This window comes from Thamnophis sirtalis, unplaced genomic scaffold (genome assembly GCF_051295495.1).
Source record: "Thamnophis sirtalis isolate CommonGarterSnake01/CBP01778 unplaced genomic scaffold, rThaSir2_p1.2 scaffold_5, whole genome shotgun sequence".
In the NCBI taxonomy this organism is placed as follows: Eukaryota; Metazoa; Chordata; class Lepidosauria; order Squamata; family Natricidae; genus Thamnophis; species Thamnophis sirtalis.
This window is the reverse complement of record NW_028261385.1, coordinates 43,854,517-43,880,324: the sequence shown is the minus strand read 5'-3', so window position 1 is coordinate 43,880,324 and position 25,808 is coordinate 43,854,517. Positions and strand designations below refer to the sequence as shown.

General features: G+C 35.2%; 1 protein-coding gene across 2 annotated transcripts in view; it reads left to right on the top strand.

Moving 5' to 3' along the window:
• Positions 1–25,808, top strand: part of MCTP1 (multiple C2 and transmembrane domain containing 1) — a 107,147-nt gene that overhangs the window by 68,483 nt on the left and 12,856 nt on the right. For both annotated transcript variants that reach the window (XR_015696679.1, XM_087715725.1), the window contains exons 15-16: positions 5,624–5,743; positions 14,822–14,875. Coding sequence is in view for 1 of the 2 variants with exons in the window: in XM_087715725.1 (XP_087571851.1) it covers positions 5,624–5,743; positions 14,822–14,875 (174 nt within the window). In the remaining variant the exon portion in view is untranslated. The remainder of the gene's footprint in view (positions 1–5,623; positions 5,744–14,821; positions 14,876–25,808) is intronic.

Sequence of the window (25,808 nt, the reverse complement as noted above, 5' to 3'; positions counted from 1 at the left end):
TTTTCATGTTTTGAAGCAAATTCTCATGATATCTTTAAATTATCTCCTTGGGGGTGTTTTTTCCTGAGATAATCTGACAGAATTTTCCTGCAAGATATGCCCATCAATTCTTCACATATAGCACCTCTGTGCTTCAGGCTGTATGCAAATTTAATGCCCATCTCATTTCTGTTTCTCTTACATGGATGACAGACATTGCAACAATAACCCACACATTCCCTATAGGGATTTTCATAGGATTTTCTTATATATAAGAACATACATACATTTCTGGTTTTGCTTGTGTCTTTCCATATAATATTATATATACAGAAAAATATAGGAAATGTATGATATGCATAGTTTAAATCATGTACCAAGAGACATGTATGTGTCTCTGTCCTGGAGAGACTAATCATCACTAGAAAAATAGATGTGGTAAACTAAAATGAAACATTAATAATATATTTATTGAAAAATAATTTCTAACATTTGAGTTTTTGTTTTTCTAAGCAAAACAAAAGCTACAACATAAGAAATGAGTTTTTGTTTTTTACAAAATGAGCACTGTGAGCGCAAATAATATAGTTGAATTTGGAAGCAACCTTTTAAATATAGGTCAGACTTTTCACCAGAAACTAAAAGTTTGTGAAATTAATTTTCATTATAAATGGTGGTGTACATGTTTATACTGCCTGTGTATTTTCAAAGGAAATTTGAAACATCACAGTACATCATCCTAAATGTAAATAGAGTAACTTGTGTTGCTGAATGCTTGAGAGCAGTAGAACTATTTCCTGTTTGAGAGTTTCTTTGTAGTTCCTCACCTCTTGGGAGAATGCAGAATGAGCTTGCTGCTCACAACTAGGCCATGCCCATACAAAACAAGTAAGAAGCATACTACAATCTTAGCCACAGCTTTGTTTCCAGATATGAACAGGACATGATTATGAGCAGGTCATGGTATTTTAGAATTTTAAAGATTGCAGAGCTCATTTTTCTATGGTTGTATTTCATGCAATGAACTACTTGGGAATATTTTTTTCAGAAAAAAATGTCCTAGGTAAAATGGAGATGGGAAAGGTGTGCCTCCAAGTGGCTTCTTGTTCTTACTCTTACTCCAATCCATTTCACCCTAACTTAAACCTGCAAAAAACATGACCCTGATTCTTCTAGTAACTTTGTAATGGCCCTGATACCTTCCTACAGCAGTCTAGAACTTTGAGGATCTTGAGTTACAATCATGACCCCTCAAACATTGCTTATCCCTGAACCAGTAGAGGCAAATATATGCTGTCCAGAGATGTTATTCTAGGGTTGTTGTTTTTTTGACATATTGCAAAATAACAAACTCTTTTACTTGTATTTACTCAGTATTTAAATCTGCGTCAATGCCTTTTATATCTTGAGAACATTTGAAAATCACATAACCCACCATAATGATTGGAATTCTATACTTTGATATATCACTTATTGTAATATTGCAATTTATGAGCATTATTTTCCATCCCACCCCTTGGTAATTGGTGAAAATGGAAACTCCATTTGGGTCCCTGCTGCCATTTATAGAGCAATAACATTTTCATTTCCTTTTGGAAATGAGCAGTTGCATTAGGAAATAAATAAAGATGGCAGTTCTCAGCACCATTTGGAAGTGACACTGCTCAATGGGGTTAAAAGAAATGGAGATATAATTAATAAGCAGCAAAGGAGTGATGATAACAGGATAAAGCAAAAACTGCACTTTTATAAAAAAATCACTGTTAATGATTTTATTTTTAAAGTTTACAGTTGGAACGTTTTAAAAGTTGTTACATATACAGTATGTATATAGGTTAAATAGCTTTCTGGTTTTTCTATGTTACTATTCAATAAAGGATTGTAAACTTTAAAAGAAGAAATATATATTATAGATAAAACTACATGGTAAAAAAAAATAAAAACCATACACTAAATTGCCTATGAAGGGAAAAACAAGAGAAAAATATATATTTAGAAACAAAAAGAGGAGAAAAAAGCTAAACAGAACTGAAAGCAAATGAAACTAAATTACATAGATAAAAAAGAAAAATGCATCATGTTATTAAAATGGTATAACTTTTTCACATTTATCTTGGGATTCAGTTTTCCAACAGTGAATTATAGCTAGGCCATATAGAATCATATTGACCAGTTTGCCTCTCTCAGCATAAAGCTGAAATTTTGTATTCTGATACACAGTAGATTTTGCAATGATCATTCTTGATGTTTTAGATAAAAGGTTACGTGTGTGTGTGTGTTTGTGTAGTAGTTGTAAACAAATTGACAGCTGAGCATTTTACTGGCTAAAATTTATGAAGGGCATTTTCATTAGGGTTGGATATTTTTAAAGGTGCTCTGTGTTGCTGGAATCACAGTAGTCTATTACAATATACTAGGAAAGATAAACTTTTATGTTTTCAGAACTATCCTTTCTGAGATCAACCCTTATGAAAATATGAGTACGCAGATTTATAATAATGAGAACATCACTCACAAGTTCAACCACATGAATGATCGGTTGAATGGTCAGCTGAGCTGAATGGGGTTTGAGGAACAATATATTCAACATAAAAATACACCATCATTTGGCTTTTTTAAAAGCAAAAGGAAAAGTGTTTCACTTTTTGTCTTGATCCAAAAAGCCCATATTACTGGAATCAATCCATACTTTCTTGCTGTATCACACTACAATGTTTTGTAACAGCAAAAACAAGCAATAAACCTGCCACAGGATTATAGCAAAAGGGAACAGTAGTTTCCCTGGCAAGTGGCATGTATTCCCTCTCCTGTAACACATTAAGAATGAGATCAATGTGACTTTCCCTGCCCTCAGCAATATCAGTATTTTGCCAGATCTGATTCACTGTCATGTCATAGTTAAGTTTATTAGGTGTGCTAAATCAGCAACAAAAGGAGAACAATCTGTCCATAAAGACTTGGCTCTTAAACACAGATAGGGGAGTTAATTTCAAGGATTGCAAGTCATATGAAATCTATTTAATTGCCTACCAAATAAGAAAGGAATGAGAGCCATTTTGATGTAGTGGTTAAGGCATCAGGCTAGAAACTGGGAAATCATAAGTTCTAGTCTGCCTTTGGCACAAAAGTGTCTGGGTGACCCTGGGCCAATTAATCTCATCCCTAGGAAGGAGGCAGTGGCAAACCACTTTTGAAAAACCTTTCCAATGAAAGAAAACCCCCTCAAAATTAACATTAATGCAGTATATTTTATAAAACAGTTGCAAGCTTTTACATTTCCAAAACCCTTGGGTTTTTTCCTCCTTCCCATTTATTGTTACCTTAATTTTTAGCTCTTCTCTAATGTAACTTCGTCACAAGAAATACTTTCAGTTAACCTTAACACAATTATTGATTCATTCTAGGTTCTCCCCCCACACACACCTTTATTTCATTGAATATTGTATAACAAAGAATTGTAAAGATAGTCAAAGAAAGAGTTGGGATATACTATCTATTACCTTATCTTGAACCTATTGTGTTAACATCCAAATTTTATGTGATCAGATGAAATTTATTTTTTATTCATTGATGCAAACATATTTATGCAGCCTGGAATGAATTCTGAACTAACTGTAGATTCACATAATACTTGGCTTATGCATGAAGCATTTTATTATTGCGTAAGGAGGAATTTACATTAAAGTATTAATGTGATCATATAAACTGTCATTTAAAATACATATTTTAGGGTATCTTATTTCATGCTTTCAAAGATGCTGAGATTAGGAATGAGTTTGTATGTATAAGAAACAAGAAAGCTTTATTTCCATTGGTGAAAAGATCCTTTATTTGAGATTGAAAGCTTAGTTGTCCTTCAAAAACACAGTCCTATTGATCACTTTAAATTGAATCTATCTCCATTACAATCATACTGGCTTTTTGTTTGCACAAGTGTGCTTAAAATAGCTAGATAATACATTTCTCACTTTTAAGAATTCAAAAGTGGGTTATACTAGCCTAGATTTCTACACTTTGCCTTCCATATTTCCATTGGCTTTTTTAGAAAATAGATACCACATAAACTCGGTGGCAATTTCTCAGAAAATTAAATATAAGGAAACAACGTTCTATCTGATTTCTGCTTATATAATGGTTAAAATGTTCAAAAATTAAATGTAAAGTTTAAATTAAAAACTTAAAGGCCACTTTCATCAAAATGCCTAACCTTTAACCAATCATCTTTGCTTTATCTCTTTGTGCTGCTAATCTGGCAAAATAATCTTTGAACAATATCAATAACTGATTATACTGTGAGTTTTTAAAAATTGATCATATCTTCAGAAACCAGACAATGAATAAAAATAGACCTCCAGGAAAAAAAAAAAAACATTTGTTAGATGGTGCACATGTCACAACTAAGCCATGCATTGACAAACATCATCTTAACAGCTGTCCTTCCCTATTGAGAGAAAAGGAAGAATTATTGCCTGTTGTTTTGAAGGAATGTTTGAAGAAGTGTTCAAAAATAATTATCTTAATTGGGAGTTATCAAAATAAATTCATATATTCTAATTATTCTTTCATCTACAATAATGTAAAATGAACACATTTATAATTTATAAAAACTGGAATTTGAAAGTGTAGTTCAATTCTTAAGATTCCAGCTATACTTCACTTCCAATCCCAACAGTTGACCCAAGTTCCTTTTGGTGATTGTATGCATTGCCAAAGTATATTTCTGAATAAGACTATTCATTTGGAATATTTTTTGTTAGAAAAAGTATTGATAGGTTACTAGCATTCATGTTGACAGTACTAAAAAACTTGCTTATATGTATGGTCAAAGCTTTGAAACTTTTCCCCTCAAGGAGTCTACACGGCTATAAACAAGGGACATGTAAACTTTTATTTCTTCAAAATAAAACAAATTTCTGAGTTGAATGTAAAGAGATGAAAATGGTTATATTTTTTGTCGTAGTAGATTGTTATTTCACTTCTTGTGTAAGAAATAGTATTAGTTTCTTTGCCTTGAATTAATTGCTTGGCATTCTGTAGAAGCAGAATTACAATTACTTTTATTTATCATATTTGTATAGCTGCTCATATGATATGACTTTTAAGCTTTGATTTAATATTTGATTGGATATTTATCTAACAAACTTCAGATACAATGGACAAATGTTTTATGTTTCATCCCTATGTCCGCCCTTTAAATTCTGACTTCTCTGCAAATGATGTCATCTAAGTCAATTGCATAATAATAAAAAAGAACAAATGACATAAATTTTAAAAGATGTTCAGATTTAAGATACACCCCTTCCCCTGAATATTCTGTTAAATTGAAATTTTATTGTGCCATATTTAGCTGAGTGGTTAAGAATAAGTGTGGTTTGAGATTTGAAATACCTGTTTTTTTCAATGTTTTGTACATTAAAGTAGAATTAAGTAGTTTATTTCTGTGAACAAAACTGATTGTAACACCATTGTAAAGAGATATATAGTCTTTCTTCCATGCCTGTACTTTCCCCATATCCTCAAAATTTCCCAATCCTCTGCAACGGGAAAGTGCACAATATGAATAGCAAAGGAAACTTCCCTCAGATGTATTCCATTATTTTATTGCAGGATAACTGAAGATAAATAATCTTTTTCTTGGTTCCAGCTTTTCCTTATTGTAACATGGAATTTTGAGCTGTACATGATTCCACTGATCTTGTTGCTCCTGTTGGTGTGGAATTACCTCTTGGTCATATCAGGAAAGGATAATCGGCCACATGATACTGTAAGTCTTTTTAAGCATATATTTGTGTATATTTATTAACAAAAAATCTTGGGAGTGGAACTTTTTTTCAAGGTCTTATTTCAGTGTCTGAAGGTTTAAAGGATGGGCAGGCTTAAGGAAGAACTGCAACTTGAGTCTTTTTTCGGTTAGTCCAGCATTTTAACCACTACACCGTGCTAATTCTCTCAGAGGAGAAACATATAATGAATTTACAATAAAAAGTTCTTATTCTCATTGCCTTCAGCTAAGTTCCATAGAATTTTGGCACTGTTTTTAGTATAGAGGACTACTGCCCTTTCTTTGAGCAACTAGACAAAAGAGCACAACGTTCTTTTCCACATTTGACCTCCTTATTTTTCTTCAAGAAGCGATCCAGAAAATGTCAATTTTTTCACACATAATTTTCCCTGGTGTATTATAGAGAAGAACTTGTTTTTTCACAAACTTAAAACAGGAGACGTTTAGTTCCAAGCACATATCTATCATCAGATTTTCAGCACAATGCTAGCCTGCTAGATTTCTCCTCCCTCCACAAAACAATCAAACAAAGACCCTTCCTGCTTTTGTTTTCCCAAGTTACCTAGTTTTTTTCCCACAATCTGCCTAGTGGCAGCAAAAAATGAGCATGGCAAAAGAAACTTGCATTTTGTATTATCTTCATCTGATAGTTTCTTAGTAAATCATGAGAAGGTGCCAAATTTAACTCTGGTTCTTTAATCTGTTCACATTGATGGAATTACTGTTTAGCAATTGTTGTTACATAGTACCACCATGTTTAGAGACAATATCTATAGACTACTATGAGCATTATCACAAAAGATTATCTTTTAATAAAGACTTGATTATTGTGAGAGTATGGGAGGCAAGAAACAAGGCTAAGGAATATGTTGTTTTTCCAAGACTGTTATAGTCTTAATTCCCCTTAACAAACTAATAAACATTAAGGACAAGTAAATGCAACATTTCAAAAAGATGATGCTAATAGAATATCCCTGTTACTTAATAATCACAGTTTCTTGATCACTTGTAGTATAACATCTTTCCAGAGAAGTAGCTTCTGGGAACCTTGTGATTAAGGCAAGCAAATGGGTGAGAGGTTTTATGCGGAGGTTTGGCAGGAGGATTGAGAATGAGAGATTCCAAACAATATAATAGCAGAGAAAGTGCTGTGATGATCTTATGAGATATGCACAATACTTATCCTTCTGCCTGACATAACACAAACTGCTATAAGTGCAAGGTTTTAGTACAGAGTTTCTACGTTACAGCCCACCAGGGAAAGTGAGACGTACTGGATAAAACAGGCAAAATTCTTCAGAGAGGCAGAAAAGGGAAGTGAATTCCAGGGAATGCAAAACAGAAGAGAATTGAAAGCATGTGATCTGGAAAAGAAAGAGGATTATGAGATACACAGTGTTGATGGAGCTCAATAATTGTTATTGTACTCTTTCCCTCTAGTAGATAGCCCACAGCTATCTGGGCAACCTTTGCCAACCATAACTTCACAGAACACAGTGAAAGACTCACAGATCTCCATGGTTCAAAGAAACACAAGAACTAATTGGTGGAAGAGCAGACATTTCATGATGGTTGGTAATTACCTGATGATGGATAATTCCCTGCTGAAAGGAACTAAAGCTTCAGAATCCTGGAATTGAATAGGAGGGTCTGTCAAGGTGGTGCTCCTGAGAAAGGTTTATGTTTTTTCACCATAGGCTATACAGCCCCACAAAAGCATTTTGGCAAAAGGGAAGCTACAAAGACTGTGATGGGTATTTTTGGCACCTCACTAATTTCATCAGGGGCCCGTTAAACCAGAATGAAAGAACTTATACAAAAGTCAAGAACTGAATACACGTCCAAGTTTCTTGCCAACAATGCAAGAAACAAAAGGAAAAGCATATAGGTAGAGAGGGATCGTTGGCAGGAACCATAGCAATAAAGCCAGCAGGGGCACCATCACCATTTCAGATGTTCCTACAGCAATGAACACAATGTATGGCAAATATAGAGAATTCGGAACTCTAACAAAGGAGGGTATACATAATGTGATGAGCATCACAGAAACTTGGTGAAATGACACAGATGACATTTATTCAAAAAGAACAGATCCGGCAGAAATGGAAGAGGTGCCGTGGTTAGACAAAAAGCACATGCTTGCACAGAATGAATAAGTTAGAACCTGGAATCTTGTTAAGAATGTTTGATAAGGTAACTGGGATGTTGGGAGGAGATGACTACATTATCCTTGAATTCATGATATCAAGGGGAGGGGAAATAGACAAGAGCCAGACTTGTGCATTGGATTTCAAAAGAGCAGATTGTAATGAATCCAGAGCCAATGACACGAAATACTACAGCAATACAGGGTAAGATGAGGATATAAAATTATTTGAACGAAGATTGTGAAGGTGCCTGAACGAACAATATCAAATAAAAATGGTGGATGTATGAAGAAAACAGTATGGAATCCCACAGTTTGCTAAAGTGCTGAAAAACAAACCAAAAATGTTAGTAGGGGAACATAACCAAATAAGAATATAAAGCAGTTATCAGAAACTATAGGGACTGTGTCAGTAAAATGTAAAGCTAGAATATGCAGAGGCTTGGAAAAATATCCCAAATAATAAAAAGGCTTAATTGGGTATGCAGCAAAAACAAAACAAGAGGAAAAGGGTCTGTAAATCTCTTACAGAGAGGAAGGGGGAAATGGATGATATCAGGAAAGCAAAATATTTTAACTTGTGTTTTACATTTGTCTTCTCTCAGAAGAGAGGCAAAGCTCTAGGAGGCAACCATGGGTGATGCACAGGATACATAAGGGGAAAGTAAAAGAACACTTAGGAAAACTTGCACTAAGTAAGGTCTAGTTAACCTCCACATCTGTGATTCTGTATAATCAATGGCTTAGTCAAGTTCCTATCTGATTATGACAGGTACACCCAGTTTGATTTCATTTACTCTTTACACATACATTGTGCTATAGTATAGCATATTTTGAAGTCCTATTCATGCACTGTATCTCAGTAAAGGTAAAGGTTCCCCTTGGACATATGTGCTAGTCATTCCCGACTCTAGGGGGCGGTGCTCATCTCCGTTTAAAGCCAAAGAGCCGACGCTGTCCAAAGATGTCTCTGTGGCCATGTGGCCGGTATAACTAAACGCCGAAGGAGCACAGAGCAGTGATTTCTATTTTTCTACTTGCATTTTTTACGTTTTAACTGCTAGGTTGGCAGAAGCTGGGACAAGTAACAGGAATTCACTCTGTTATGCAGCACCAGGAATTCGAACCGCTGAACTGCCTACTTTTCTGATCGACAAGCTCAGTGTCTTAGCCACCAAGCCACCGCGTCCATCTGTATCTCAATACTACATGTCATATAGGTTGCTTGATTTACATACATTAGTCCACACACCAGAAATTATGAGAACAGTGGAAAAAACCCTCTGATTCTCCAGAAGTCAGACTGAAAATCATATCATCCCTACCCAAGGATGTATTAGGGATGGTGGTAGGATTGATAGTTAAAGAGATGTCATAGATTCCACTTCCAGCCATAGAGCAAGAGCTTATCTGACTCCTGATGTTTTGTTCATGATTGGGAGATCAAATATGACCTTCACATTATGCCACTGGAAAAACACAAAAAGCCCCACATAGTTTGTGCAGGTGCAAAACATAATCATAAAGAGTTTTATTCACTAGCCTTTATGACAACCAGACAACCTCTTTCTGTCATTATAAACTCAAATACCAAGGTACCAGATATTCTAATGTTAAATTTATAGTGGTAACAAAACAAAAACATCTTTTCAATGCTTTGTATGAGAAATATATTCAACTGATTAAATCAAAATTTCTACTGAAGTATTTAAATATCAGGTTAGGATTTCACTTAGTAAACTGCATGTCATCTAAAATGTGCTTATTTTAGCATTTATTTATAATCTAAAGGTTAAATAAATCTGAATCTTGAGGGTTATTTCTGCAAAAAGTTTAGAACTCTTAGATAGACCAAAGTTTAACTATTTAATGATATATATAAGGCTTCACTTCATTGCAATAGAATCTAAGCTGATTAAAAAAAGCAGATAGCTAGCTAGCTAGCTAGCTAGATAGATAGATAGATAGATAGATAGATAGATAGATATTATTTTATTAAATGTAATAATGTGTGTTTTGTGTTCTTGCTTACCAGCTACTCATTCAGTGACCATTCAAATTACTTTATGGCCAATTTCTGACCATATCCAAGATGCCTTCCCTCAATCATGTGATTGCATTATAATCAATATGCATTGACCTATGCCTGATTCTCCCCCCCCCCAATGCATTGACCTATGCCTTTGTTCTCCTCCCACCAAAAAAATCAGCCTCCCCACCTCTTTCCAGAGCATGTAGATTGGAAAGGGATATCAAGAGAGCAAGCTGTTTGTTTTTTTTCTGACATAGAAAGCAATGCAATCGCACTGGCAACAGGGAAAGGGTCAGGCAAAGGAGAGATTGCTTATAGAAATTGCTTGCTTTTTTCCCCTTTCCCATCCTCTCTGAACAGAGAGATTGGAGAGGAAGATATTTCAAGAAATATAATAACAGTAGACTTATATACCGCTTCATAGGCCTTTCAGGCCTCTCTAAGCGGTTTACAGAGTCAGCATATTGCCCCCAACAACAATCCGGGTCCTCATTTTACCCACCTCGGAAGGATGGAAGGCTGAGTCAACCCTGAGCCGGTGAGATTTGAACCGCTGAACTGCTGATCTAGCAGTCAGCCTGCAGTGCTGCATTTAACCACTGCGCCACCTTGGCTCAGTGTGTAAGAAAGTGCTGTAAGCTGTTTGTGTAGCACACTACAGATCCCAACAGTGCAAACATATTGCTTTTTATGTGCACAAGAGCAAAAGCTTACTCTTTTGCAACCCCCCTCCAAAATTTCAGCTCTGTGCATAGAGGGAGAAGGAGTCTTGCAAAGGACAGATTGCCTACAGAATTCACTTGCTTTTTTCCCCTCCCCCCTCCCCCTTCTGCAGAGCAGAGAGATTGTGGAGGGGATTTCAAGAGAGTACTGTAAACTGTTTGGGTAGAGCACCTGTAGCTTCCAGTCCCCAGCTGCTGGTGCAATTAGATTGTTTTCAATGTGTATAGGTCAGTAAGCATGGGTTTTTGAATATTCCAAAGATTGGAGCAGTTGTTAAGATGCAAACAAAAGCTGAAGGTATGCAGTCTTATCTCTTTTCAGCAGGAGTGCATAATCACAATCCCCTTATTTCCCACTTAGCAACTGTTTGACTTAGAGGCAGAGTTGTCACATTCATTTAGGATAATTAAGCAAGGGCTACCTGTATATGATTCGTAATGCATGAAATGCATTATTAGGCCCATGAAAGAACGTTTTAAGTATTTGCTTAAAATTGAAGAATTAGTGTTAAAGAGCCGGCATGAATAAACGCCGAAGGTGCAAGGAACGCTGTTACCTTCCCACCCAAGGTGGTTCCTATTTTTCTACTTGCATTTTACATGCTTTTGAACTGCTAGGTTGGCAAGAGCTGGGACAAGTAACAAGAGCTCACTCTGTTATGTGGCACTAGGAATTCAAACAGCTGAACTGCCGACCTTTCTGATCGACAAGCTTAGCATCTTAGCCACTGAACCACTGCATCCCTATTCTGTAATTACTTGAACTATATTAAGAATTGCTTTCCAATTATTGTTGGCCATTCTTAGTTTTATAGATTATCAAGTGCAATAACTTTTGAATAATATACAACTGGATCAGCTTTCAGAAAATGTTTAAACTTGGATTCATCTAATGACTGTGTTGTGAAAATGACCATATAAACTAATTAGTGTATTGTCAACGAGCGTATGAAATGTGAGAATATTCAGTTTGGCCTAAACTACTTTCTCATGACCTAAAATCATCTGAGAAGTTTTATATATTCTGTTTAAACTGTGCACATTTAATTATTTTATTTTATAATTACATACAAGCACTGTAAATCAACTGATAGACAAACACATATTGTGCTTTGATTGTACAGAGAGAACCGGGAAGAATGTAAATAAACTCCAGCTTCTACCCGAATGCCTTTAATAGTTTATAGAATATGGATGTTGATTTGGGATGCAGTTCTGTTCTTATTGTTGATTCAAAGAATAGGAGAAAAAAGGGGAGAAAGCGAAGGGTTCAACTCTGCTTATAATGCCTAATCTATATTTTTGTTATATAAAAATAGCTTGATTGGAAGTTTGGGGGAATAGTTTTGTAAATACAGTGCAATTCATGAACTACAATGTGTATTGTGAGATTAAAGAGAAATCATAATAAAGAATTCGCACACACACACACACACACACACACACACTATATGGAGTCAACTTTCACAGGCTCCTAATTGTCATCTGTATTCATATATTAAACATGGATCTACCCCTGAAATCAGGTCGTTAAGTAGCTTCTCCTCTTATGTGGCATATACAGCGGTGACAAGTGACATTACAGAAGGTCATGTCACTTTTAACTGCTCGCATTAGAGCTTTCTGATTTCCCTGGTGCTTTCCTTTGTTTGATTAATACTATTAGGTTGTGAAATGCAGACAGCAATTTTTTTTAATGGAAGAAATCTAGCCATTTTATGAAAGTTTATCCTGTTATATATTTATATGAATTATTCAAATGTTATGTTACATGATAGATCCAAAAGACTGAGAATGGCCAACAAAAATTGGAAAACAAATCTAAATAGACCAAGTAACTATGGAATAAAATAGACACTTAACATGCAAAAACTGTGATCTAAAACTTCCACATGATTGTTTTCTATGGCACACACATTATTTGAACAGAAAGTAGAACCAAGGATAACAGAAGGGGCTATTGGTTTCTCACCTAATAGCATAGGTTTTAAGTTACTGTTTGTAATAGACTGCTTCCTAACTTAAGCCCTGGGATTCATGAAGCATTTCCAGATTCTGCTTTAGTATTTATAGTAAAATATAAACATTTCATTCCTGCTCCAACATTACCACAACTAGGAGCTACATTAAAATCCATTTACCTTTAGCAACCTATGGAGCCTTTTGATTTTCCAAGGGAAGCATAGTGGAATATTGGAAAAAAACATTGCTAGAATGAAAATGTAAATTTTAAATTAATATATCAAGTCATGTTTTTAACAGAATGTATTAGACTGCCAAAATACACATGAAAAGCTAATATATCAGGATTTATTTTGTACTCACTTGTTTTGGGAGTACAGTCATGTGAGTAGCTCATGTATCTGCAATGAATTCTCAGGGTACTTTAAAATCAACCTACATTTCCCCGCTTTTTGTCCTTGCCATCTGCAACCAAAATACACACAGTAGAGGTAGTTCTTCCCTGCCTCCTACAGTGAACAATCACAATTATGATGGTGATAAAAAAAAATAACTTTACACCCAATCCTTGCATGTAGGTCTGCAAAGCAAAAGAAAGCTGAAGTACAGTTGTGGTTTCAGTTAGTGACCGCTTCATTTAATAACCAGGTTGTCCGCATATTGATGGTATTTTATCCCGTGCCTCCGAATGATCTCACCCAGCGGTTTCATGTATATGTTGAATAGTAGGGGGGATAAGACCGAACCCTGCGGCACCCCATAAGTTAGGGGCCTCGGGGACGATCTCTGCCCCCCCACCAACACCGACTGCGACCTGTCCGAGAGGTAGGAGGAGAACCACTGTAAGACAGTGCCTCCCACTCCCACCTCCTGCAGTCGTCGCAGAAGGATACCATGGTCGATGGTATCGAAAGCCGCTGAGAGGTCGAGGAGAACTAGGATGGACGCATGGCCTCCATCTCTGGCTCTCCAGAGATCATTGGTCAATGCGACCAAAGCGGTTTCTGTGCTGTAACCGGGCCAGAAGCCGGACTGGAAGGGGTCAAGATAGCTAGCTTCATCCAAGGTACGCTGAAGCTGGAAGAAGTTGCAATTGCATCTGGTTGAACTAAATCCAGTAACAAATGTTTAGATTTGCTCTGATTATAAACTGATAAAATACACATAGGTGTTAATAGGGAGCAGAGATGGGTTCCTGCCTGTTCTAACCTCTTCTATAGAAGAGGTTCTACAAATCTACAGTGCCGTTTAGAATCGGTTCCAGCTCCCTCCCCCTACTCGTCCGCACATCATCAAGATGAAGAGCGAGAGGAGGAATTCTGGGAGTTGAAATCCACAAGTCTTAAAGCTGTCAAGTTTGAACACCCCTGGCTTTTTTTTTTCTAAAGGGTTAGGGGTGCAAGGGTCTTGTAACTTGAAAGCTTTAAGACTTGCATGCTTCACATGCCAGAGTTTCTGAGCCAACATTTTGGTTGCTAAGCAAGAGCGTTAAGTGAGTTTTATCACATTTTACAAGTTGGCCACTTCCACCTGGTCACATGGCTGGCAAACCACTCCCACAAAGCAGGCCACACCTACAGAAGAGGTTCTAAAATTTTTTGAAACCCACCACTGATAGAGAGGAAAGGCAGCAGTAAACAACAAAATGTCATGATACAATCCTATGATTTATATATTTGTATCCTGCATTAATGCAGATACAAAAGGCTGAGGTTTTGAAGCATGAGCTCATGAATTGTTTCACCATTTTTTGCAACGTTAATTGTATTCCTGCAAAACTAAAAAGAAAAAAGAATTAAGGAGAAGTGAACTTCTAAACTTCTGCTTACCTCTTTTTGTACAGCCAGGTTGAGGAGTTTAGAAGCTCTCAAATTCTTCTCTGCTTTTGATTAATCATAGATTGTAAAGTACCTAGTCGGGATTGTGTTTAATTTGAACAAAGATTAAATTATTTTGGAGTAATTACAGTTACAATTTGACATTCTTTGACCTAACCAGTTGGTTGCAGTCAGAGTACATAGGAGGGTTAAAAATGGAGCTCTTTACTTTTGTATATGCTTGGTAATAGCTTTGTTTCTAAATCAACCAAATGTTGTACATTTTTTTGCACATTAAAAAAAACTTTAAACTGCAAAATGGTTAAAGAAACAAATATTTCCTTTTAAGCTCTTGATGATTGCTACTCTTTATGCCTGCAGGTAGTGGAGGACATGTTAGAGGACGAGGAAGAAGAGGATGACAGAGATGACAAGGTAATTATCTTTCCTGGCACCTGGTACCTAGGGATGGGAGAAAGTAGACACAACACTCCTCTTACAGACAGTTAAAAAGGAACGAGTGTTTTGTAGTGCAGAGCTGTTTATCATCTTAACAATGCCATGGTGTGTGTGTGTGTGTTATAGAAGGTATAGCGATCTATAAACCTTTCCATCCCTTTCCCTCCCTCCCTTCCTCCCCCACCACATCATGTTTTTGTCCAAAGCTGGACCATTTTTTTTTACCTTTCTTTCAAGAACAAATATATTTCAGCTTGTCTGGAACTTGATAGCTGTTGTGAAGAAAAGTGCAGTGACAATTGTTTTTGAAGGACAAAAATTTGTCCTCTCTGGAGTATTTCAAATAGGGCTGTACTTCCAGGTGGGAGGAGTGTTGTAAAAATAGAAACACCATACTGTTTGAAGGTGGTCTATTGCCATCTGTAATTTTCTGAGAATTACTTGGTAGAAGAGTGTTTTGATGCGTGTTGCACTCTGTAAGATATTTAAATAATCACAATTCTCTTCTCCCTCTTATCGATAGATTCGAGATTGGCATTGTGTGGCCCAGCATCAGTCTAAGGGACTGGTTGCTCTTTCAGATGTTGAGAATGTTGCTCAGTTCCTAGGTTGCTGTTTGGGCTGAGAATTTCCACCACAGTAAATAACAGCTAGTTAATACTGGTTATTGAAGCAAGCAGTGGGACTGCAAGGCTGTCCCTGGAGAAGAAGGAAGAGGCATAGAGAGGAAATTAGAATGACCTTGTAAGAAAGAGACCCGTGATGTTAGTTGGCAGGGCTGGCTTATGGGGGGAAAAAGTGCAGCAAGATAAATGTCTTTTAAGAACTTTTAAAATGAAGATACTGAGGGAGTGAAATATTCAGATTATTCTAACGTGTTCAATTTAAATGCAGAAAATGCTGACCTTCATAAATGTTCACGTACGCTTTTAATAAACCATCAACGGTTTTTTGAAGAGCAGTGGGAAAAAAACCCTGTATCTTAATATATGCCTTTGACCTTTGTTGCTAGTAGAGACATACAGTTCTATATCACTACAGGAATTTTAGGCTGGCAGCCAGAAAACATTTGACATGTAGGAAAATTTACTGTGATTAGTTTACTCTGAACAATTAAGGTAGGTGTTTTGAAAGATGAACCTCTGAATATCTTTATTATTTCACATTTAGCAAATACATGATGATAGTTTTTTCTCTATGCATTTTAATGATTTTGATAACAGCTGCAATCATGAAATAATGTCACACCTAAATTTCTTCCATGCAAAGCCATATGTGCTGTTTTCATTACAAAATACTTAGCAGTACAACACATGATTTATCATGAAGGTCAACCGTATAGCATAGTGAGCTTTAACACAAAAACATTTTCCTCTGATAAATGTGGGTCTGCTATCAATTTGGGAGGATTTTTTTAGGATTTAAGCATATTTCATTATCAATGTTTTGTATTTTTAGAAAAGTTTATAACTAAAATCTCTTTAAATTAGACTACGTACTCTTCTGTCTGATTAATATTTATATGTGTACATGTATTTGTATGTAAGTGTGCATGTGTATATGTGTGTGTATTCTTAATTTACTTTTGCTTAAGAAAATCCTGATAGTATTTAAAGGACTTATCTTATTTGATTACTAAATAATAAATCAATCTTTCACTGTCTGTATAAAAAATGAGGACAGTAATAATAATTTTATAAATAAAAACTGTTTTGAACTATATCAATACTTAATACTGGCCATCTGAATCACTTTATAAAATTCCAAACATTTTTAAATTGAACTATTGATGCCAAATGAATATGGGTGATTAAGTATCTACATTAAATGGTACATTTTTAATATAGAAACTAAATGTTAATGAATAATTTCTATGTAAAATGACTGTATGCCCATAGATATGTAGCCCAATATTTAATGGAAAGATTTATAAAGAATTTTTTGGCAGTGGGCTGTTTTTCAAAGCATATTTCAAATATATTTTTCTCAGTTGAGTGTTTTCTGCATAGTGTAAATTAGATTAAATCATAAGTGATTTACTAACTACTTCCATTTTAAATGAATATATAATTTGAGTTTTGAGAGAAAACAAATGTAAATTCTGCTGTGGTGACCGATGTTGATCTCTAGCTCTCAGTATTGTTCTGTTTTGTCATTTGGTAAAATAGTAAAGTGAGGTCAGTGGGTCCCATAGAATAAACATAAAAAAATTAATAAATGTGCCAAAGCCTCACTTTAATTGAAACTGAAGCATATATTGCAAGGGTATAAAATATGTCCCAGATGTCTAGCCACACAGAGTAACTTAGTTTTCCTCGATTACCACAAGGCAACTATTAGTTCAGTAACCTTTTGACTTGAGGGTAAATGGGGCATTATAAGGCTGACAACTACAGCACCTGTTTTCTATTTAATAAAGACCTCTGCACACTTTCCCTTAGCTGCTTCATGTGTTTTTGCTTAGCATATTGTTTGGTGATTATGATAAGGCTCTTTCCTCAGAACTGGTGTAGAGATTAGACACTTAAACAAAATGACTGGGTAACTTATTTGCTACTCAACCAAGTCTGTGTGGGCATCCAGAGAAGTATATTTTTTAAGCTGGACTAGGATTGTGGGTTTTGATAAGTTCTGACTAAGTTGCAAGATCCTAACCATAATCAACCCCAATGTCTGTTTCAAGTCTTGTCTTGTATAAGCAATTTCACTGAATTTATGCAGAGTGGTTCTGATTAAAAATCTTTCTTATTCAGATAAGATTTCAGTAATATATATGCTACATTATTCAGACTTGCTGTTCAGTTACTATAAAGTCATATTTTATGTGAATATTACCAGTATTTCTCTATATAAAAATGTTAATTTTCAGATAAGATAATAACTACCTTTTTAAACATATACGACTTGTTGCCGACATACAGTAATGAAAGTATGAATTGCATTATGGAAGAATTCAATTGTTGGTTCAGTTTAGAACAACATGCAAAATTCACCTTTGCTTGCAAGAGTGCACAAATTAATTACACAAAAAAGATAATAATCTGTATCTACCTTCTATTATTAAAATTAAAGCAAGTTAGTAGATGAATACATCTTCAAACAGCTGCTTAAATGTTAATCTTATAACACTGGCAATTACATGAAATTAAGCTACTCTCTAAGAAGCTTCGACCAATTAAATATTTAGGAGGTTATATAATCTATTCCTCACCCAAATATACCATATTCCTTTCAGTAGGTACAATGTAAATATATTGCATTTCTCTATTAAACAAATCTGCCTTCTCTGTCGCATGCCTGCCGCATTGAAATGTTCCCTGATGATTTGGATGACCCAATCCTGTTGGCATTTCATAGGGCATCAAAGATCTGGATATTCCCTCAGGAAGTTTAAACCAATCCTAACTACTTCATTGACTTCACTGACTAAAATAGAACAATTTTTAGATCCCAGGCATATTATTTTAGACATTTATTGATAATTTATTTTTTTTGGTTCCAACCTCTCGTGTACTGCCTTTGTGTACTGTCATCGTTGTGACATAGCAGCTATATAAATATAAATAAGTATATGTGTAAAAATGGAGATATTATTAATGTCGTAATATACATTAACACATGGTAAATTCATTATCTGAAAATGAGTTCTACTAAGGGATATTAATTACATTTCTGAAAAGCTTTTATTTCCTGCCTTCATTTGCCCTTCTCCAAATAACTCTTCAATGACTGAAAAAAGTACTTGAATCATATTGACCAATGGAAACAAGACAGGATGGTAAACAGAACTCATAACTGGATAATTAAAATCACTTTGTTAACACTAATTAAATTAACACAAAGGTATATTCAAGCTTTTGAGTTCCCCAGAACTGTTCATCATATCTTTTAACATGCAGCCATATTCAATTTCAGTTGTATTTCTCCTACCCATTTTTTGTAATACTGTGTCTGATAAAGAGTTCTAAAGAACTGAAATGTTTATGCATACTTTTCTGATATTTGATGTAGTTTTTCTGGTCAGAGTCTGTACTTTGTAGAGAAGGTATTAACAGAGGGATAGAACTAAGGTCACATTAAGTGTTAGTATCACACTTGTAATATTGCACCCAGATTACCATTTGTAAAAAAGAATGTTGAGATTCTAGAAAGAGTGCAGAAGAGCAACAAAGATGCTTAGGGGACAGGAGGAGCCCTGGTATGTTTAGTTTAATGAAAAGAAGGACTGGGGTGACATGATAGCAGGTTTTCAATATCTAACAGTCTGCTACAACGAGGGGTTCTATCTTTCTCCAAAGCACCTGAAGGCAGAACAAGAAACAATGAATGGAAACCAATCAAGAAGCGATCCTAGAATTAAGGAGGAATTTCCTGACAATTAGAACAATTAATCAGTGGAATGGCTTGCTTTCAGAAGTTGTGGATGCTCCATTACTGGAGGTTTTTAAGCAGAGATTGGACAATCATTTGTCTGAAATCGTATAGAGTCTCCTGCTTGGGCAAGGGTTTGGGCTAGAATACCTCCAAGGTCTCTTCCAACTCTTTTATTGATTTTCCATTCTTGGAACCGGTTTATCATAACGATGCCCAGAGAGGTAGTCTTGATTTTATTGCAGTAAGTTATGTCTTTTATTTATTGCATTTATATAATATATAAATATATTTTTATATACCAGCTTTCCTTCAGTAATCTTTTGACAGACAGTATTTTGATCTTGCCTTTCATTTTAATTTCATAATTAACTTGTGAAATGGTTTAGTTAGTGAAGTTTTTTGAGAGAGCAAGCAATTGAAGATGATTCTTTTCAGTTCTAGGAAAAAGCTAGACAGGCTACCTAAGCAGATGTTATCAACAGTTTGAAATTAAAGTCAGATGTGAGATTGCATCCTGTTCTAATCCTGATCCAGATTTGGGCCCTTACAATCAAGGAAGTTGAGCACCTGCTACAGGAAAGATGATGTGTCATCAGGACATTTCTCTATTTAACTACCTAGTTCCCTGCTCCATCTGACTTTATTTTTTTTAAAAATATTCCTTTAATTAAAACTAACTAGGAACCTGTCATGCACCAGAGTAAATGTATCAGCTTCTATAGCAACTTTGAATGACAGTGATATTTATAAAGGCTCTTCTGTATAAGTGTAGGAGGTCAAGAGTAAATTTGTTTAAACTGTGGATAAACTTTTATCTAAAGAAAACTTTTGCTAAATTAGATTCACAATGTCATGACCTCATTTGCTGCCTAGATTGTGAGGATTTGCTCCTTGATTTTATAAATCTTTTTGTGTTTCTAAATTGCTGTTATAACTGAAATTGTTTCTTCATTCTCTATGCTGGTACTCTTTTGTACCCCATGCCTGTTTCCTTATATATTGGCACTCTATATTACCAAATAGGCTAAGGAACCAGTGTTATAAAATCAACAATATATTGTTAAATCAGTAAGCATTGATGGTGAAATATTTGGGCTTTTATGGCATATGGTTTTTAACAAAGGAAAGTAATCAAATCTGAATCATTATTGGTAATTTCTGTTGAGTTTAGGCTTGCCATTTATTCCCTCTTTTGGCCCAATATATTTTTTCTCATTTGTGGCTTGTTTTTAGTATAACAATGCATTGTGGCAGGTACTGGGATTAAGTCTGGATAGCTGCTACATTTTTGTACTATTGCAGTAAATTATTTAGTCTTTTCATACATCCCAATGTAATTCCAGGCATTTTTACATGAATAACAAGGCATCCCTACTTTAAGTTAAACTGCTGAGGTAATTTTCCCCAAACAACAAATAGGATTTATTAAGCCTGTCATTCACTAATACTATAAAAGTTTTGATTGGGGAAAAATAGTCAGCCTTTCTTTCTATTGTTAAATGTGTTCTCAATCTATAGGGCTCAGCCTTTCTCACTAACTGTTACAATTATTTCTTTTGATAAAAAAAAATCATATGTTAGCATAGTTTCCTTAAAAATGAACTATATCTGCTGCAACAAAAATAACTTTAGTCACTATTGAACTGAAAAAGGAAATGATCCAGAAAATGTAATAGTTGATTCTTTGCCTTAATTCTTGTTACTTAGACCATGCCTAATTGCCTAATACCTACTTCCAGACAAATGAGTCCTAGATTTTTCTAAGTAAAAAATGTAACACACCATCCTGGAGATTTATTTTTCAGTATTCTTGGATGTGTCAAGTACCATTATTTCATTAAAATCTTTTTGTCACCAGATTAAACCTCACAATGCCACCACATTTAGTAATTTATGGAAGAGGGGTAGAGAAAGCAAATACTTAAAGAACAGTCCCAAGGTTTAGAATAATTTTGCCAAGCAGGGATATTAGGCAAAAATCAACTATGTATATTTTAAAAGGGACAAATGCAATTGGACAGGACAACTCAGAAGCATGAGATTGGTCTATTCTGGGCAGCAGAACACATAAAAAGGATCCGGATATCTTGGTAAAATCACAAGTTGAATTTGAGCCAAAAGTATGATGCATCTGGAAAAAAAGCCAATGTAATCTTTGATTGCATCAGTAGAAGTATCCCTTCAAGATCAAGACAAATCATTATTTTCTATTTTGTGTCAGACCATACCTATAACATTACAGCCAATTCTGGGTATTACATTATAGGAAAAACAAAAAGGGAGATCAATCAATAGAGTAAAGCACCTGAAAAGAAAAACTTAAAAACAATGGTGGGTGCAGGCTTAGTCTAGTAAAGAGAAAAATGTAATGAAACAATGTGGTGGTTTCATGTAGAGGACAAGAAAGAATTGTTCATACTGTTCCAGAAGATAGGACAAGAAACAATGGATTGGAATTACAAGGAAGGAGATTCTGTTTGGAGATCAGGGGGAAAAAAATCTTACTAGCAGGAGCTGTTTAACAATGGAGCAGACTGTCTTAGGGAGGTGATGGATCCCCTGTCATTAGGGGTGTTTGCAGAATAGCTGGAAGGTGGTCTTTCAGGGATAATGTAGTAGTGAGTTTCTGCACTGATCTTGGAACTGGACTGGATAATCTCCAAATCCTTGAGAGAGAGTTATTTCTTTATTAATTTGCTCATCCTATAACTGCAAAACTTGCCAACTTGAGATAAGTCCTTCTATTAAGGCTAAGAAAGGTGAGTTAATCTTTTATTTCCTTTTATTCTCTCCCCCACCCTCACCCCACCCATACCTGTAGAGGCAGTTATGTTGCATTCAAGGAAGTCAATTGGCCCATTCTCACTCTTCTCTTGCTGCTCAAAACCTTTTTCCTTAATCTACCAGAAATCTGGCATTAATATTTCTTATATTTGAAACCATTTTAATTGCACATTTCAATCTATTTTGTTTTGAGACAAAAATGATATAAAAACAGAAATTTAAAAATAATTAGAAATTCCCTATGCATTTATTAATGAAAGCTGGCAGATTTATCTTCCAAGAGCAAATTGATTTTCCTATATTTTGTTGTATTTGGAAGGGAGGAAAAGAAATTAACAAAGGAAGAAGAAGAAAAAGCAGCTAATGAATCCTAGTGAGTCATCTTCAGTTATTATTCTTACCATTTTTTTTAAAAAAATGTTCATAATGGCAATGAAACTTACTAAAAAATATTGGTGCCAATAATATGTATTGCTCATTTATCTGTTCCAAATACAGTGGTGTTTAAAAATTTGTGAACCCTTTTGAATTTTCAGTATTTCTGAATAAATATGACCTACAATATAATCATTTTCCTTAATAAATAAAATGAACAAGTATAATGCTATTTGAGAGCTAGTTTGGTGCAGTGGTTAAGGCACTGGGCTAAAAACCAAGAGTGAATTCTATTCCCACATTAGGCACAAAGCTATTTGGATGATCTTAGGCCATTCACACACACTCAGGCCTAGAAAGGCAGTAGCAAACAACTTCTAAAATCTAAAACTGCCAGGACCATAACAACCACAACACCACCATCAAACATCCAGACCTGCCTATCCCAGGTCCTTGGTAAGGACTCGATAGGTAGACAAAAATGCCAAATACAGTCTGAACATCTGGCTGACTCTGTGAAATAATAATAATTAAAAAAAAAAGAATAATCCATTTCCAACAGAATTGGCAGGTTATAGCAAATCAGTTTGAATCAAATAAAAATAATGAAAAGTCGGGACAAAGAAAAAGCCCTAAAGTTTTGGAAAAACAATAGGAGTCACAATAGGAATGCAATATGGAGCTAGTTGAAAATGCAGTGAAATTACCCAGCATGGAGAAATTACAGGTAGACCTTGACTTATAGCCATAACTTTTTGAAATTAGGACAATGCTGTCCTTTTGGTTTTTGTGAACAGTTGCCCTTGGTTGCTGCACCGGGTTCAACACTGGAGTGTCTTTAGCAGTCTCAGCCAGCTGCTACCACCCCAGGCTCTATTTAAGCCCCAGCACCGCCACTGCCTCTGAAAAATGCTGCCTCAGGCTCCGCATCATGGGGCAGCTACCCCAGTAACATTGTGCAAACCTCCAGTTGCCTCCATCACCCTGTGCTTCACAAGCCCTACTCTAAACATTTTATTGTATTCTTTATGTAATTAGTGGTTTTCAAGAGCAATTGGATGTTTGCAGGTGTAGAGGGGGCTTTGGCTGAAGAGCCTAGTTAAGAAATGTCTCCCTTTAATACAGAGGTACTATGTCTAATTTGCCCCAGTTATAATGCCTTGAATATATAATATTACATCATAATATGAATTTTACAAGGCTTAGCTTACATATACTGTAATTATACCAGGTTTTTGTCAGTCAGTTAGTGGTGGGTCTGGGTACTTTCCATTATACCATTATAGCAAAAGGAAGCCACGACATGGTGTAACAGAATGCACTTGGCAATCCCATCAACAGGTGGCCCTTGACTTAATGATCATAATGGATCCTGCCTATTATGTTCATAAGCTATTGACAGTTGTAGAGCAGGGCACCCCCATGACTGACCCGATTTTACTACTTTTCTTTGCAGCACTTGTTAAGCAAACCCGTTTTTGCCAAAAAATAAGAATAATGTCAGTTTCCAGCAAAAACATCCTCAATTGCAGTCATGTGACCATGAGATGCTGTAAATAGTTGAAAATGTGGGCTAGTTGTCAAATATCTGAAATGCAGTCATGTGATCAGGTGGATGTCTGATCTTCAGGATTAGGTTGTAAGTACCTTTGGGGGGGGGAATGTTTGTCTGAACTTTGGTTGTATTGATTGAGGTGGGAAAGGGGATCAATTCCCTTCCTGTGCAGATCTGTAATATCTAGTAATACATTAGGAACCATACTGAATAAAATAACCTGTGGTTAAGTTTTCAAAAAGTATACTTTTTAGTTTCTTTTGTGTGTGGGTGTCTTTTTCCTTTTGTATTTGTAAACTGCACTTTTATTCTAGACACTGTGATCCCTTCATTTTCTGGTCTATTGAAATCCCATTTAGGGAGGAAAAAAGAGGAGTTCCTTGTTGTCTCTTTCCTTTCTTCTCTGAAAAATCTTCTAATAAGGAATACTATTCCTTTTCTTTGTAGAGTGAAGAGATTTCAGACAAAAGGGAAACTATGTCCAATCAGGATTAACTATCTCTTGTTACCAAGGGAACTTCCTTATATTTCCATCATTTCAACATGAAACAATAAAGGCATTTTTTATTTTTTTATTTTTGCAGCAATTTGGTGAAATTGCATTTCAGAATGATTTTATTTACAACTTTAATATTTGTTTGTTTGTGTTTTGGTTAAGTCTTGGCAGTGATCTGTTAATTTTCCAATTAAGTAAATTTACCAGTTCATAGAACCATGGTAAAACATTTACATAGCTGAACTTGAAGAGGAATGAATATCCACTGTTTAGAATATACCCTGGGATCCAGTATTACTTGGGTTTATGAGGATGGATTGGGATTGATAAATCCTACTTCACTCTGAATCATTTTCAAGTAGAAATGAAACTCTTCTTAAAGCTCTCTTTTGTTTAGTAAGAAGAACCAACCTGTGTAAGATTGATTATTAGTATAACATTCTGGAATCAAAAGTGCTTTGAACAATAAATAGTGCTAATTACCCTGTAGTAAGATGGGCAGCCAATAAAATTTATGAATGAATGAATGAATGTGTCTTTATCTATTTAAATTTATCTCGGGTCTTTTTCTGAATCTCCCTGGTATAGCTCAAAAATGATTCTATAAATTATAAAATTAACTTTGGGTTGTTTGTGTTTCAGACTTATCTGGAACTTATCTATCAGTAATTATTTGATCCAGTTTGTAGTACTAGATTTAGATTTTTGTTCCCTTCTTTCTCAAACTACTATGGTTGATGTGCATGATCTCTCTCAGCTTTCCACCTGTTAAAAAATAGATTAATATCTTCAGTTGTTGGTTTGGTAGAGGACTTGATCATTCAGAAAACACATTTATCAGAAATATTTACTGCCTCTGCAGAGATCTTCTCTGTGGAGCTGTCCTATGAAATTTCAGAAATAGAAGAGTGTGTGTGCTATGTTAGGTCTTTCTAAATATAAAAATAATATTTTCAGTAAAATCTCACTGGCTATGGCTTGTAATATAGATTTTGGGTTATAATCTCATTAGACTAATTTCATATGATTACAAACCTTGTTTTCTCTGGGCTGACCTGTATATTCATGTTAATTTTTTTGATGTGTGCAACAATAATTTGAATGACGCTGAGCCCCTATAGACCTTGATAAAAAAATTGAACTTTACCCGTTCTTTTTGAGAGCTGTTATTCTGACTGCCATCTATTCTGCATAAATAAATCATATTTTGAATATTTGCTTAGCCCTATATGTCTAGAATCTGTAATTACTTGTTAAAAAACACTGCAATCAGTTCAAGTGTGAATTAATCAAATAAATGAAAGTTGACTAGAAAAAAAAACTAA